At 46.4% G+C, this 12,118-nt stretch overlaps 1 protein-coding gene across 1 annotated transcript in view; it reads left to right on the plus strand.

Annotated features, from left to right (window-relative positions):
- Window positions 1–216: 216 nt before the first annotated feature.
- LOC137431019 (uncharacterized) overlaps window positions 217–12,118 on the plus strand; it is a 28,126-nt gene continuing 16,224 nt past the window's right edge. Inside the window, exon 1 of the mRNA XM_078781190.1 lies at window positions 217–736. Within this exon, the coding sequence (XP_078637316.1) occupies window positions 268–736 (469 nt within the window). The 5' untranslated portion in view covers window positions 217–267. The remainder of the gene's footprint in view (window positions 737–12,118) is intronic.

Raw genomic sequence — 12,118 nt, forward strand, 5'->3', positions numbered from 1 at the left:
ATTCAATATCTTACTGGCTTTCCTCATGTCGTGTGACGTTTGAGGGTTTTTTTTTAACCACAAACAAAATCGCCAAAATGTCAAGTTTCATGCTCGTTGTGGTCAAACTTTATCTTGAACGGGCAGCTTCCTGTACGTACGTTTGGTTTCAATGTGGGGTATCCTGCAGTGTGGGGTATCCCTTGAGTGCTTATAATAAAAGGAAACGTGAGATATCACACACACACACACACATACACACACAAGACCTGACCGATAGAGGCCACAATGCGTTGCTTGCTTTTGGTTTTCGCATTGACATTGGGACAATGTTGTCAAGCACGGCCCAGGATCGCAGTCCTGAATGTGACCGAGGGGAGCTATGTGAGAGTGCTGTGTGAGTGTGCCCGTGGGAGGTCGACTTCGGTCCTCTGGCTCCGATACACAGACGTGGACGGAGTGGCCGAACAGGAGATCAGCTGCAGTGGAAGCAAATGCGATATTACCGAATGCAACAAGGGGCAGATAAAAACCAAGCAGGGCCGTTATAGGATGCTACCCAATGGGACTCTTCAAATAAGCAGAGTGCACCCGAGTGATTCTGGCTTTTACAGGTGTCTGAAACAAACACGACAGGTACCCTCAGCCCACAGCGACTCGACGCCATCACTTTGTGCTTCCCGGGAGCCGCACCGTCAGCAGGGAGATTCTGCAGCTCAGGATCACTGGCACACGGCATTCCTTCTGTCCATCTCAGGTACCTGCACCTCATTTTCATCTTTGACCAGGTATTTTGGTCACGTGTTTGTATGGTTATGAATATTGATTAGCCAATAATGTTCCGTTGTTATTCGAAAATTAGTCCAAAAGGAGTGGGTGCTCCATGGTCACTTGTCGACCATGTACCTCCGGGTATGGCTTTGACTTCCATTGATTGCCTAGGATTGAAATGGATTGTAAATCATGCCCATTATCCTGAAAAACAAACTGAATACTTTTTTTTCTCGTAGTCGTGTACTTGTGGTACTTCATTGTATTTAATTACCATAATATATCACTGTGCTGTGATGTCTGCTTTTTACTTTTGTTTCTTCTTCTTATTATTCTTCTTCTTATTCTTTCCATTTTACTCGTTTTAATTAACGCTTCCGACCAAAACTTTCCGGTTCATTGTTTTAGACTTTACCTCTTCGTGCCGTGCTATGATTTTACAGTTTTACAGGCTTCATGGACCTAATGGCCACTTCTTCCTTTGAAGCTCCTTGTAGGGGGAGCATACTGCTTATTATAATTACCTATTACCAAATAAATTACCAAAAGTATCCGTCTGCCCCCAGTGACAGGAAAAGTTTAAGTTAATCTCTCAATTTAAATAGGGCCGGGTGTTGGCTTAACGGTAAAGGTATTTGGGTCCTGAGATCATCTTTGGGTCCTGAGTTTGAGCCCCTGCCATGCCGTTGCATTAACACCAGGTGGGTTGACAGCCTGTTATCCTTCTGAGGTCGGCAAAATGAGTACCAGATGACTGGTTTGGGAGACATTGCATCAGAGGCAGCAGAGGCACTTCCCCAGAAAATGATGCAACCAGCAGCCATAGGCTGCACACGAACCATCGCCTCTCAATTTAAATTATTTAATGGTCTTTAAAAAGGTTAATTGTGTTGCGCTCTTTGTGTCACTCAAAGCCAAATCTCCGAGCTGCTTATAACCGCCCACCCCAAAATGGTGGTGCAACATCGGGCGGCGGAGGTTCGATTAGTCTAAAAAGAGGGCAAACTATAGCGATTTTAAATTGTGTTACTCCATGAAGATCTGTATCAAATCTATTTTAATCCAGATGTTCATGGTGATTTTAAAGATTACTGGAAAGGACGATAAAGTGACTGAGTATATTGCATCAAGAAAGGTGAACTTAAAATGCAAAATAGCCAATCAGTGGTTGCGGTAAAGGGGAGACAGACGAACGCACGAACAGACACCCTTTGGAACAACTTCAGTAGCAACAAGGGGCAGATACCGAATGTGCAAGCTTTTAGTCTCCTTAAAATGTGCAAGCTTAAAACGGTGTCCTGCTATGTTTACGTTCGCAATATATAATAGATGACTTCCCTTCCAAGGAACTTCAACACGGAAATAGACCATTCAGACCATCAAGCTTGCACAATGGTTGCCAACCTATGATTTTGTCCATGCTCTCTCTATCCTTTTGAAATGATGGATGGGAGCACAAAATCTCAAAAAAACAATATTTTGAGAAGTTTTATGAAAGCCGCTCCCCAAACTTTAGGACACGTGCAGGGACTCCAAAAGCTGCTCAGAAAAGTTTTGGTGGGGCTGGTCCCAAAACTGTGGGAGTAGTAATGTGTAAAATCAGTGTATCTTTAATTAATGATGATGATGGTGTTAGCGGCAGAGAGGGGATTGGCTGTTTTGTGCCATGATGAAGGAAATGGGTTATTACAGAAAAATATCTAAGTCTCAAGCGATCACGTGGTGTGATATTTATGCAAAAGTGTATATATGGATAATGCCGAAACGGCGAATGTTTCCACATTCGCTAGTAGTGAAACTGAATATATGTCGCAGCCTTCCATTCTGATTGGCCACAAAGTGTGCTGTCTTCCCATACATTTAATCTCATAATTTCCTCATTCCCCTTTAAACTCATTCGCTCTATATTTTCATTCCAAACAGCATCATTCCAATCACAAATTAATACAACTGAACCACCTTTAGAGGCCATTTCCCCCCGCAGAGCAGGGGTTGGCCTTTTTCTGGCACCTTGGTCCCCTTTTTTGAAGCAATGTTTTATGGCCGGATGCCCTTACTGCCGCCAACCCTGTTGGTCTCCTTTTTGTGACACACAGGGAATTACCAGTGAACTGGTACTCAATTTGCCGACCTCAGAAGGATGACAGGCTGAGTCAACCCCCCCTGGCATTAATTCGGCGATCGACCGGGATTCGAAACCAGGATCCTAGGATCCCAAGCCGGCACCCTAACCACTAAGCCATCACCAGGCTCACAAATTAATACTACTATACCATTAATATAACAAATTACAATGTTACAAACACTTGTGAGGTAAACAAATATTTATATCCATTCTAATGTGATAACCAACACAGACGAATCTTCCCACGAGCGAGGGCGAACACGTAACACTTCCTACAGATCAAAACTCGAAATCATAATTGTATTGATAAATTTCTGAAATCTCCCACCGAACTCAGGATGGATAAAAGCGGTGTCGTGCAGGTGGAATCTCCAAATCAAAATTGTATTGAGATAGCACCAAACCAGCGAATGTTTCAAGAAATGGCGAAACTGCGAATGCCGAACCCGTGATTGAGTTTACTCCGGATAGGGAGCAGCTTCGTACGGATATAAACTCAAGATCATCATTGTATTGAGACATTTATGAAACCTCTCACCCACCTAAGGACACCTGCCGGGACCCCAAAAGCTTCTAAGGAAGGTTTGGCAGGGCTAGCCCCAAAACTGAGGGAGTAGTTTGGGGACGACGGACACTCCTGTTTTATAACATGGATATAAGAATGGATTCAATTAATGCTGTATGATATTTCACAAATCGTTGTTTAATCGCTGTAAGTGTGTTCAGGTTGCTGAGATGACATAATAACGATGTACAAATTGGCCTGGCCTGGTGAATTCCCATATGAACACTTCCTTCATGATGATGTGATCTCAAGTTCAAAACCCTTGGGCTGTGTAAATTTGCTTATCGTCCACCAATGTCATGGTAATTCATGTAAAAGTACACTAGAACGGCACTCAGTAGAGAGCATACCTACGCCAGGTGAACGGTTTAGTTTTGTATCCCAGAGTAGACCAGAAAATCACAATACAGAATCACATTTAATCAAAATAATCCGTCCACAACTTTTTGAGATCCTGCTATGTATCATTTTTCGCCCTGTCTCCCAATGGTGAAGTATCACTTTAAAAATTATACTATCCGGATCCGGATCTTCAATTCAAAATCGAATCGAATCGTCCTTGTCAGACACACAACCTCTCCACCAAGTTCGTCCAAATCCGTCCACAACCTTTTGAGAAATCCTGCTATGTATCGTTTTGGCCCGATCTCCCATTGGTGAATAATCACTTTTAAAAAACAATTAAATAATTCTCATATCCGAATCCATATTCAGATCTTCACCAAAATCGAAACGAATCGTCCTTGTCAGACACCCAACCTCTCCACCAAGTTCGTCCAAATCCGTCCACAACCTTTTGAGAAATCCTGCTATGTATCGTTTTGGCCCGATCTCCCATTGGTGAATAATCACTTTTAAAAAACAATTAAATAATTCTCATATCCGAATCCATATTCAGATCTTCACCAAAATCGAATCGATTAGTCCTTGTCACACACACAGCCTGTCCACAAATTTCGTCCGAATCTGTCCACAACCTTTTGAGATATCTTGTTCACAAACGGACAGACAGACAGGGGTGAAAACAAAAGCTCCATCCACCTTTGTTAGCGGAGGTAATAAATGGCACCCAACATCTTCACCAAACATGTAATACAGAGTGGCCCGAAAGTACATTTACCAAGATGGCCGTGTTCATTTTCACCAAAATAAGTGTACGTCACACAACACAACGGCACAACTTAGCAAACGGTGAGAGTGCGGTTCACGTGAAACATGCGAATAACTTGATGAATTTGTTCGTGGTGCAGAAGCTGTGCACCAATGACAACTACCCTCCAAGATAGCAAGCAGTGTGCGCTGTTGTCAAGGAACCTCCATGAAGACCAGACCAGAAGAGCAGTCAGGGCAGCAATTTGCAGTTTTTTTTTTTGTTTGTTTGTTTGTTTTTGTATATAAGATCGAGGCTCTGGTAAGAGCTAACATTAATCACAAAAAGACAAACTCACACATAAAACATAAGATAAAGGGAGCGGGAGACAAGATGGGGAGAGAGAGGGACGCACAGAAGTACAGCATTTGAGAGCAGGGACATCGGGAGATCTGTGGGAGGGAGAGGGCTTGGGGGGAGGAGACACGGGAAGTGGAGGGGGGTGGGGGGGGAATAGCTTTGCCTTGTTCAGGAAATAGCCTTGACCAGGGCTTCAGTGATAGCTCGTCTACTCCTCAATTATAAAGGACACCGTGGGATCTATAACGTCCACCAACTAATGCTAGCAGATGGGACGCCCCGGTTTAACGTCCATCTGATACACATTGATGTTTCACTGCCTGTGAAACACCAGGTTGACAGTTTATAGCTTAGGCTGAGATTCAAACCTAGGTTAGACAGCTCTGAGGTAGGTAAGCACACCGAAAGGTTGTCCTACCATTTTCCACATTTTTTTCCGACAATGGATGAAAAATAAAACAAAGGAAGTGTTCGATTTGCTTGCCTTCTTCATTCACAAACATTTGACAACGATCAACCACAGAGTGACAGATTGTGGAACGATGTAAAACTCATTCAATTAAGATCAAGTGATTCACATCACAAGGGTTTTTTTTCTTTTGAGCATCAACGATAATGCTCTACAATGGAAAATCACGGTGTCAAATCAAGGGAGCCTGGCGGCTACTCAGTGGTTCCTCGACAGCCAATTATCCACTGCGGGAATGCTTCATGTTGGAAATCTCACACAACTCGTCCATAATGTAGGAGAACTCCATTGTGCTGGCAGATCAATGTTTCATGGATCTTCTCGAAATTGTGGCAGCATCGTTGGAATTTCTGCGGACTGTCGGCGAATGTGTCAGAGACCAGCTGTCTGTTTCTGGCTCATCTTGGTCGACCATTTATTGGTGCGTTGTTGGCAAGGGTCACACTAGTTGGTTTACCATTGGCTTCCCAGTTGTTAGGGCAGGGGTTTGTAATTTGTTCAGAGCGCAGTCGATAGCTCACCCTCACTTTGAGGACACCGTGGGGTCTTTAACATCCACCAACAAAAACTGGCAGATGTGATGTCCAGTTTGAGGTCCATCCGAGGGACGGCACACATATTGATGAATCACCCTGCCTGTGAAACAGCACAATTTTTATTTTTTTTGAATACAAGATCGAGGCTCGTGAAAGAGCTAACATGAATCACACAAAACATCAAACAGACACATACAACATATAATAAGGGGAGCGGTAGACAAGATGGGGAGAGAGGGGGAAGCACACAAACACACCATTTGAGAGCAGGGACATCGAGAGATCTGTGGGAGGGAGAGGGCTTGGGGGGAGGTGGAAGAGGTATAAAACATATGGACACTGCAAGGACTTCCAGGAAAGAAGTTGGAATTTCGAAAAAGTGGATCTGGGGTGAATTAGCGGGGGTAGAAAAGATCAAGGTTTTAGATGGGGGAAGATAAGAGATGATGGTGAACAGCTGTTTAAAAGACCTAGAGGGAGGAGTGGGATTGAAGGGAGTGTGGGAGTTTGTTCCAGAGGCGCGAGAAAAGAGGAATGAAAGAGTGAAGGTGAGCAGAGAGTCTTGATTTTGGCAGTTTAACCATAAGAGGGTTGCTGGCAGATCTTGTGCGACTTGTAGGAATATTTGGGGGACAGAGCACAGAGAGAGAGCTGGGGGAGCTAGGCCGGAGAGGAGTCGGTAGAAGACGGAAAGACCACCAACCTGCCTGCGGTGAGTGAGTGAAAGGCCCTCGGAGTTAGCTTCATCGCGGGAGATTCCAATGATTCTGAAAGCTTTGGTTTTCGCTTTTTTATTTTTCAGCAATGACAGGTTTTAGCCGGGTTGGGTTGCGAGTGTGCGTATCTCAAGACCATGTTGCCAGCCCACCACAACAATAGTTAAAGGACAATAATCCTCTGATCTTGAACCAGACATCTCTCCATATCATCGACCTGAATTTTGTTTAATCTCCACTGCTTAAAAAACGTAGAAAAACAATTATATTACACTAGGCAAGAGGACCTTTTGGGCCACAAGGCAAGTCCATTTGGAGACCTAATTCGACTTTGACGTAATTATGGTCTTCAAGCTCGTTTCATTGAATTTTATGCTTTCATCAAATGTTATGGATCGTTGAACGTAGTTTCCAAAATATAGTTGATCATATTATCGTTAAAGTAATCAAAGGTCATTTTGTAATTGGGAGAGTCAATAATCAACGATAATTATGAATGAACTGTTACGGGGTCAACCTCGAGGGGAGCCCCGGCAGAAAGATGTATGGTCCTTGGGTGAAAATAAGTCAATCAATAACGAGTCCACACCAAGGGTTACGAACAAACCCCAATATATTCCCAAATCCCGCACAGGAATCACAATGCGTTTACAGCACTTCCATACAATCCTTATCTATAGTATAGGTGGCGCCACCTTAACCCACAACAGTGTTGGCAACACTCACGGCCCTTGCCCCCAATGTCTCTGCACGTCTCCCAGGTGACGTCAAGTCGATCCAGCGATCGGGGAAGCAATGTCCGATTCCTGCACGCCTCCCAGGTGACGTCGAGTCGATCCAGCGATCGGGGAATCTAGGTCCGATTCCAATCCGGGGCTGGGAGTGAGGATACTCGACAACCTCAGCGAGGATACCCGACTTCGCAGGTTCCGCAGTAATCCGGCACTCTCCTGACGCGTGGACTTCGGTTCGCAGAGGCACGGTTCCCTTGTCCTTCACGTTCGGCGGCTCGGTCTCGAGCTCCAGTCTCAACTCTCAACCATCTCCTTCCAATCTCTTTCGTGCTCCAGGCTCAAGGTGCGACCCATACACGCCCTCGTAGGCGTCGAGGCGAACAGTGCTGGGCGCTTGGTTCCTTCCAGGACCACACGGCACCTTGACACGTAACCGGCAATCAATCACCCCGCACAGGTAACTCCTCTCACCAGACAGGCTTATCCAACTCCGTTCCAAAGTAGGTAACGATCGCCTCCGCTCGCGTCGGAGCTCTCGAAGCTTAAGATGGCCGCCCTTTTTCTTCTCCTCCTCTTCTTCACGATCCCGTTTCCGGTCTCGTTTTTCCCAGAAGGGCTCCTGACCCTTTAATCACAACAACCTTTAATAGAATATACATTAATAAGAAAGAACCTGAATTGTAACCCCCATAAACCCGGAATTCGTAACATTTCCCCCCTTCAAGAAAGAAAGTTTGAACACCGCGAAAACTTTCTTTGCAGGCCAACTTTGATAAACAAACCAAAATAACTCACACCCCAAATCATCAGTTCCCCCCGGGCACAATTACCACATCTCAAAAATAAAGCAACAAACCCCCAGAGATTCCAAAGGTAATTCCCTCTGGACCAAGCGTCAACAACTTCTAGTTTCTCTTGGATGACGGTTAAGGGGTGGTGACCAAAGCCCCAAAGTTACACAACTCGATAGCACTTTTTTGGGAGGCCCAGCTGAGTACTCACTACATCGACGCCTTAAAGAATGTGGAGTTCACGGTTAGTCCGGGGAGGAAGGTTCATTACATGGACGCCTTTAAGAACATGGAGTTCACGGTTAGTCCATGCAGGAAAGTTCACTACCTGGACGCCTTTAAGAACGTGGCGTTCACGGTTAGTCCGTGTAGGAGCCCAGGCTCGGCAGCTCCACCGTATATAGTGCTTCAACTTCTCCGGACTCCTAACAGTTACGGTGGGACCCCTTGTCCCTGCCGTTACCTGACTGGCGGTCTCCTTCTCGGCCAGTGCTCTGACAATCATTCTTTCGGGAGGTGCCGTAACTCTGGGAGCCTCCACAGTAATATCGGCTGCTGCCAACACCAAAACTACCGCCAAGTTGTCCTCTTCTGTAGACCTCTCGACGCCTACGAAATGCCTTCCCTACTGTTATGGTCCGACCCTCCAAATCCTTACCATTCCAATTCTTCTCTGCCTCTCTGGCGTCTTTTGTGCTTGCAAACGTGACAAAGCCGAACCCTCTTGACCGTTGCGTTTCCCTGTCTTTTACCAACTGCACTTCCACCAGCGGCCCATATCTGTTGAAGACAGAGGTCAGAACTGCTTCCTTTGTTTTGAAGTTCAGTCCCCCTACAAATAACTTGGTACGTTTGTCGCCATCCCGAGCTGGTGTGGTGTTATTTTCCTTGCTGGGCTCTTTACCAACCCCCGGGTTACCATAAACCTGACCCCCGCCAAATCATTCCCGATAACCACAGATACCCCCTCTACAGGAAGCGTGGCTTGTAAACCGATGGTGACCGGTCCTGACACCAAATCGGATTCCAAATGGATGACATGAAGTGGCACCCTAACACAGCCACCGATCCCTTGCAACCGAACACTATCACCAGTTGCTGTACTCTTTGACAATGGCAAAATGCCTTCAAGCATTAAGGATTGATGGGCTCCTGTGTCCCTCAATACCCTAACAGGTCTTGGGTTAGTCAAGTCTCCGTCTAGTGAGACAAACCCCTCATAAATAAATGGTTGGTAACTTTTCTGTGGGCGATTTCTTACGTTTGCCATCGCATTCGGAGTTGTACTAGTCGGACTCCACTCTGGGTTGTCCCTTTTCATGAGGTAACAACTGGACATCAAGTGTCCAGGTTTTTTGCAAAAGGCACAAGTAGGCCCGGAGGAAAAACTCGTGGTCTGCCTCGGGCCCCCCAGGAAATAAGTTTGTCTTGGGCCCGTAGCCCCCTGATTTCGAACAGTTGGGGTATCAGAGTTGTCCCCATAATCCTCTCGAGGCCGCCGCCATGTATTGTCGTTCTCCGCACCGGGTGTTCCATAACTCCCCTGCTGAAGTCTAGGCGAGGAGTTAGGTTTGTGGACCCCTATCCGGTGTGTTAAGGCATAATCATCTGCCATGGTGGCTGCGTCCCACAACTTTGGTACTTTATTTTCCTGCAGGTACACTTTGATGTCCTCGTGGACACCCTGTTGAAATTCCTCCACCAGGATCAAGTCACGCAATGCTTCGAAGTCGTTCCCGACTCCTTTTGACTCACACCACCGATCAAACATGTTTTCTTTCACTCTGGCAAACTCCACATGGGTCTCACTCTCCCTCTTCCTGGCATTCCTGAATTTTTGCCGGTAAGCTTCAGGAACCAACTCATACGCTTTGAGAATGTGCTTCTTCAATACCTCATAATCTGCACATTGGTCCATTGGTAGCGCCGAATAAATATCTTGAGCTTTACCCACCAGCACACTTTGCACTAGTATGGTCCAGGCCTCCTCCGGCCAGTTTAACTGTCGAGCGACTTTCTCAAAGTGTGGAAAAAATTTAGCGACTTCCTTTTCACTGAAGGGTGGAACCAGCCTCACATGTCTGCCCACCTCCCAGGTGTTCTGGCTAGGTGTCGGCCCAGTCAGCAAGGGTGGTACCTCTCCCCGTTCTCTCAGTAACTCCAGCTCCTTGAATTTAATTTCTTGCTGAAGCGCCATGTCACGTTCCTTTAATTCCCTTTCGGCTTTTCTCTCCTCTGCTTCGAGGTCCCTTGCAGCTCTCCTCTCCTCTGCTTTTCTCCCTTCTAACCTTTCCTGGAGTTCTCGTTCCACTCTCCTTTCCTCTGCTTGTTTCTCTTCTCTCCTCTCTTCTGCTTTCCTTTCCTCTTCTGATCTTTCCTTTTCTGCTTTCCTTTCTTCTTCTGCTCTTTCCTTTTCTGCTTTCCTTTCTTCTTCTGCTCTTTCCTTTTCTGCTTTCCTTTCTTCTTCTGCTCTTTCCTTTTCTGCTTTCCTTTCTTCTTCTTTGATCCGTTCCTGGCTCCGTAATTGCAACTCCAGTTTCCGGAGCTCAACGTCTTCTGGGTCTTCGGGTAGCCACTCCCAGGCTAACTCGTCCCATGTTCCTAATCCCACCATAGACTGTATCACCATGGTCTGCAACTCTGCCTTCCTCAAATTAGTTCGGACCTCCAAGTTAAAATGTTTGGCCAATTTCAAGAGGTCCGATTTTAGTAATGCTCGGAACTGTGCCTCACTAGGGGTTACCGCAAAGTTCTGTGCCACAAACGCCATGGTGACTACTGGTAACACCTGTTAACCTTCACCCCAGAAATTTCCAACAAAGAAAAGCAACAGTATCACTATTATTGCTATTGTTTTTTTTTTTTGTTTGTTTTTTTTGTTGTTGTTTTGTCGAAAGAGCAAAACAATTTTGGGAACGTTGGAAAAGTTCCCACTCTTGGGAATTCTTTCCCGGACTAAAATTTCGAAAATTTTATAGATCCCGGACGTAGACCCAATTGCGAATCCGCAAATTGTAATTTGGACGAGCCCCCAATTCTGTTACGGGGTCAACCTCGAGGGGAGCCCCGGCAGAAAGATGTGTGGTCCTTGGGTGAAAATAAGTCAATCAATAACGAGTCCACACCAAGGGTTACGAACAAACCCCAATATATTCCCAAATCCCGCACAGGAATCACAATGCGTTTACAGCACTTCCATACAATCCTTTTCTATAGTATAGGTGGCGCCACCTTAACCCACAACAGTGTTGGCAACACTCACGGCCCTTGCCCCCAATGTCTCTGCACGCCTCCCAGGTGACGTCGAGTCGATCCAGCGATCGGGGAAGCAATGTCCGATTCCTGCACGCCTCCCAGGTGACGTCGAGTCGATCCAGCGATCGGGGAATCTAGGTCCGATTCCAATCCGGGGCTGGGAGTGAGGATACTCGACAAGCTCAGCGAGGATACCCGACTTCGCAGGTTCCGCAGTAATCCGGCGCTCTCCTGACGCGCGGACTTCGGTTCACAGAGGCACGGTTCCCTTGTCCTTCACGTTCGGCGGCTCGGTCTCGAGCTCCAGTCTCAACTCTCAACCGTCTCCTTCCAATCTCTTTCGCGCGCCAGGCCCAAGGTGCGACCCGTACACGCCCTCATAGGCGTCGAGGCGAACAGCGCCGGACGCTTGGTTCCTTCCAGGACCACACGGCACCTTGACACGTAACCGGCAATCAATCACCCTGCACAGGTAACTCCTCTCGCCAGACGGGCTTTTCCAACTCCGTTCCAAAGTAGGTAACGATCGCCTCCGCTCGCGTCGGAGCTCTCGAAGCTTAAGATGGCCGCCCTTTTTCTTCTCCTCCTCCTCTTCTTCACGATCCCGTTTCCGGTCTCGTTTTTCCCAGAAGGGCTCCTGACCCTTTAATCACAACAACCTTTAATAGAATATACATTAATAAGAAAGGACCTGAATTGTAACCCCCATAAACCCGGAATTCGTAAC

Source organism: Myxine glutinosa, chromosome 7 (assembly GCF_964187855.1).
Source record: "Myxine glutinosa chromosome 7, kmMyxGlut1.1, whole genome shotgun sequence".
Lineage (NCBI taxonomy): Eukaryota > Metazoa > Chordata > Myxini > Myxiniformes > Myxinidae > Myxine > Myxine glutinosa.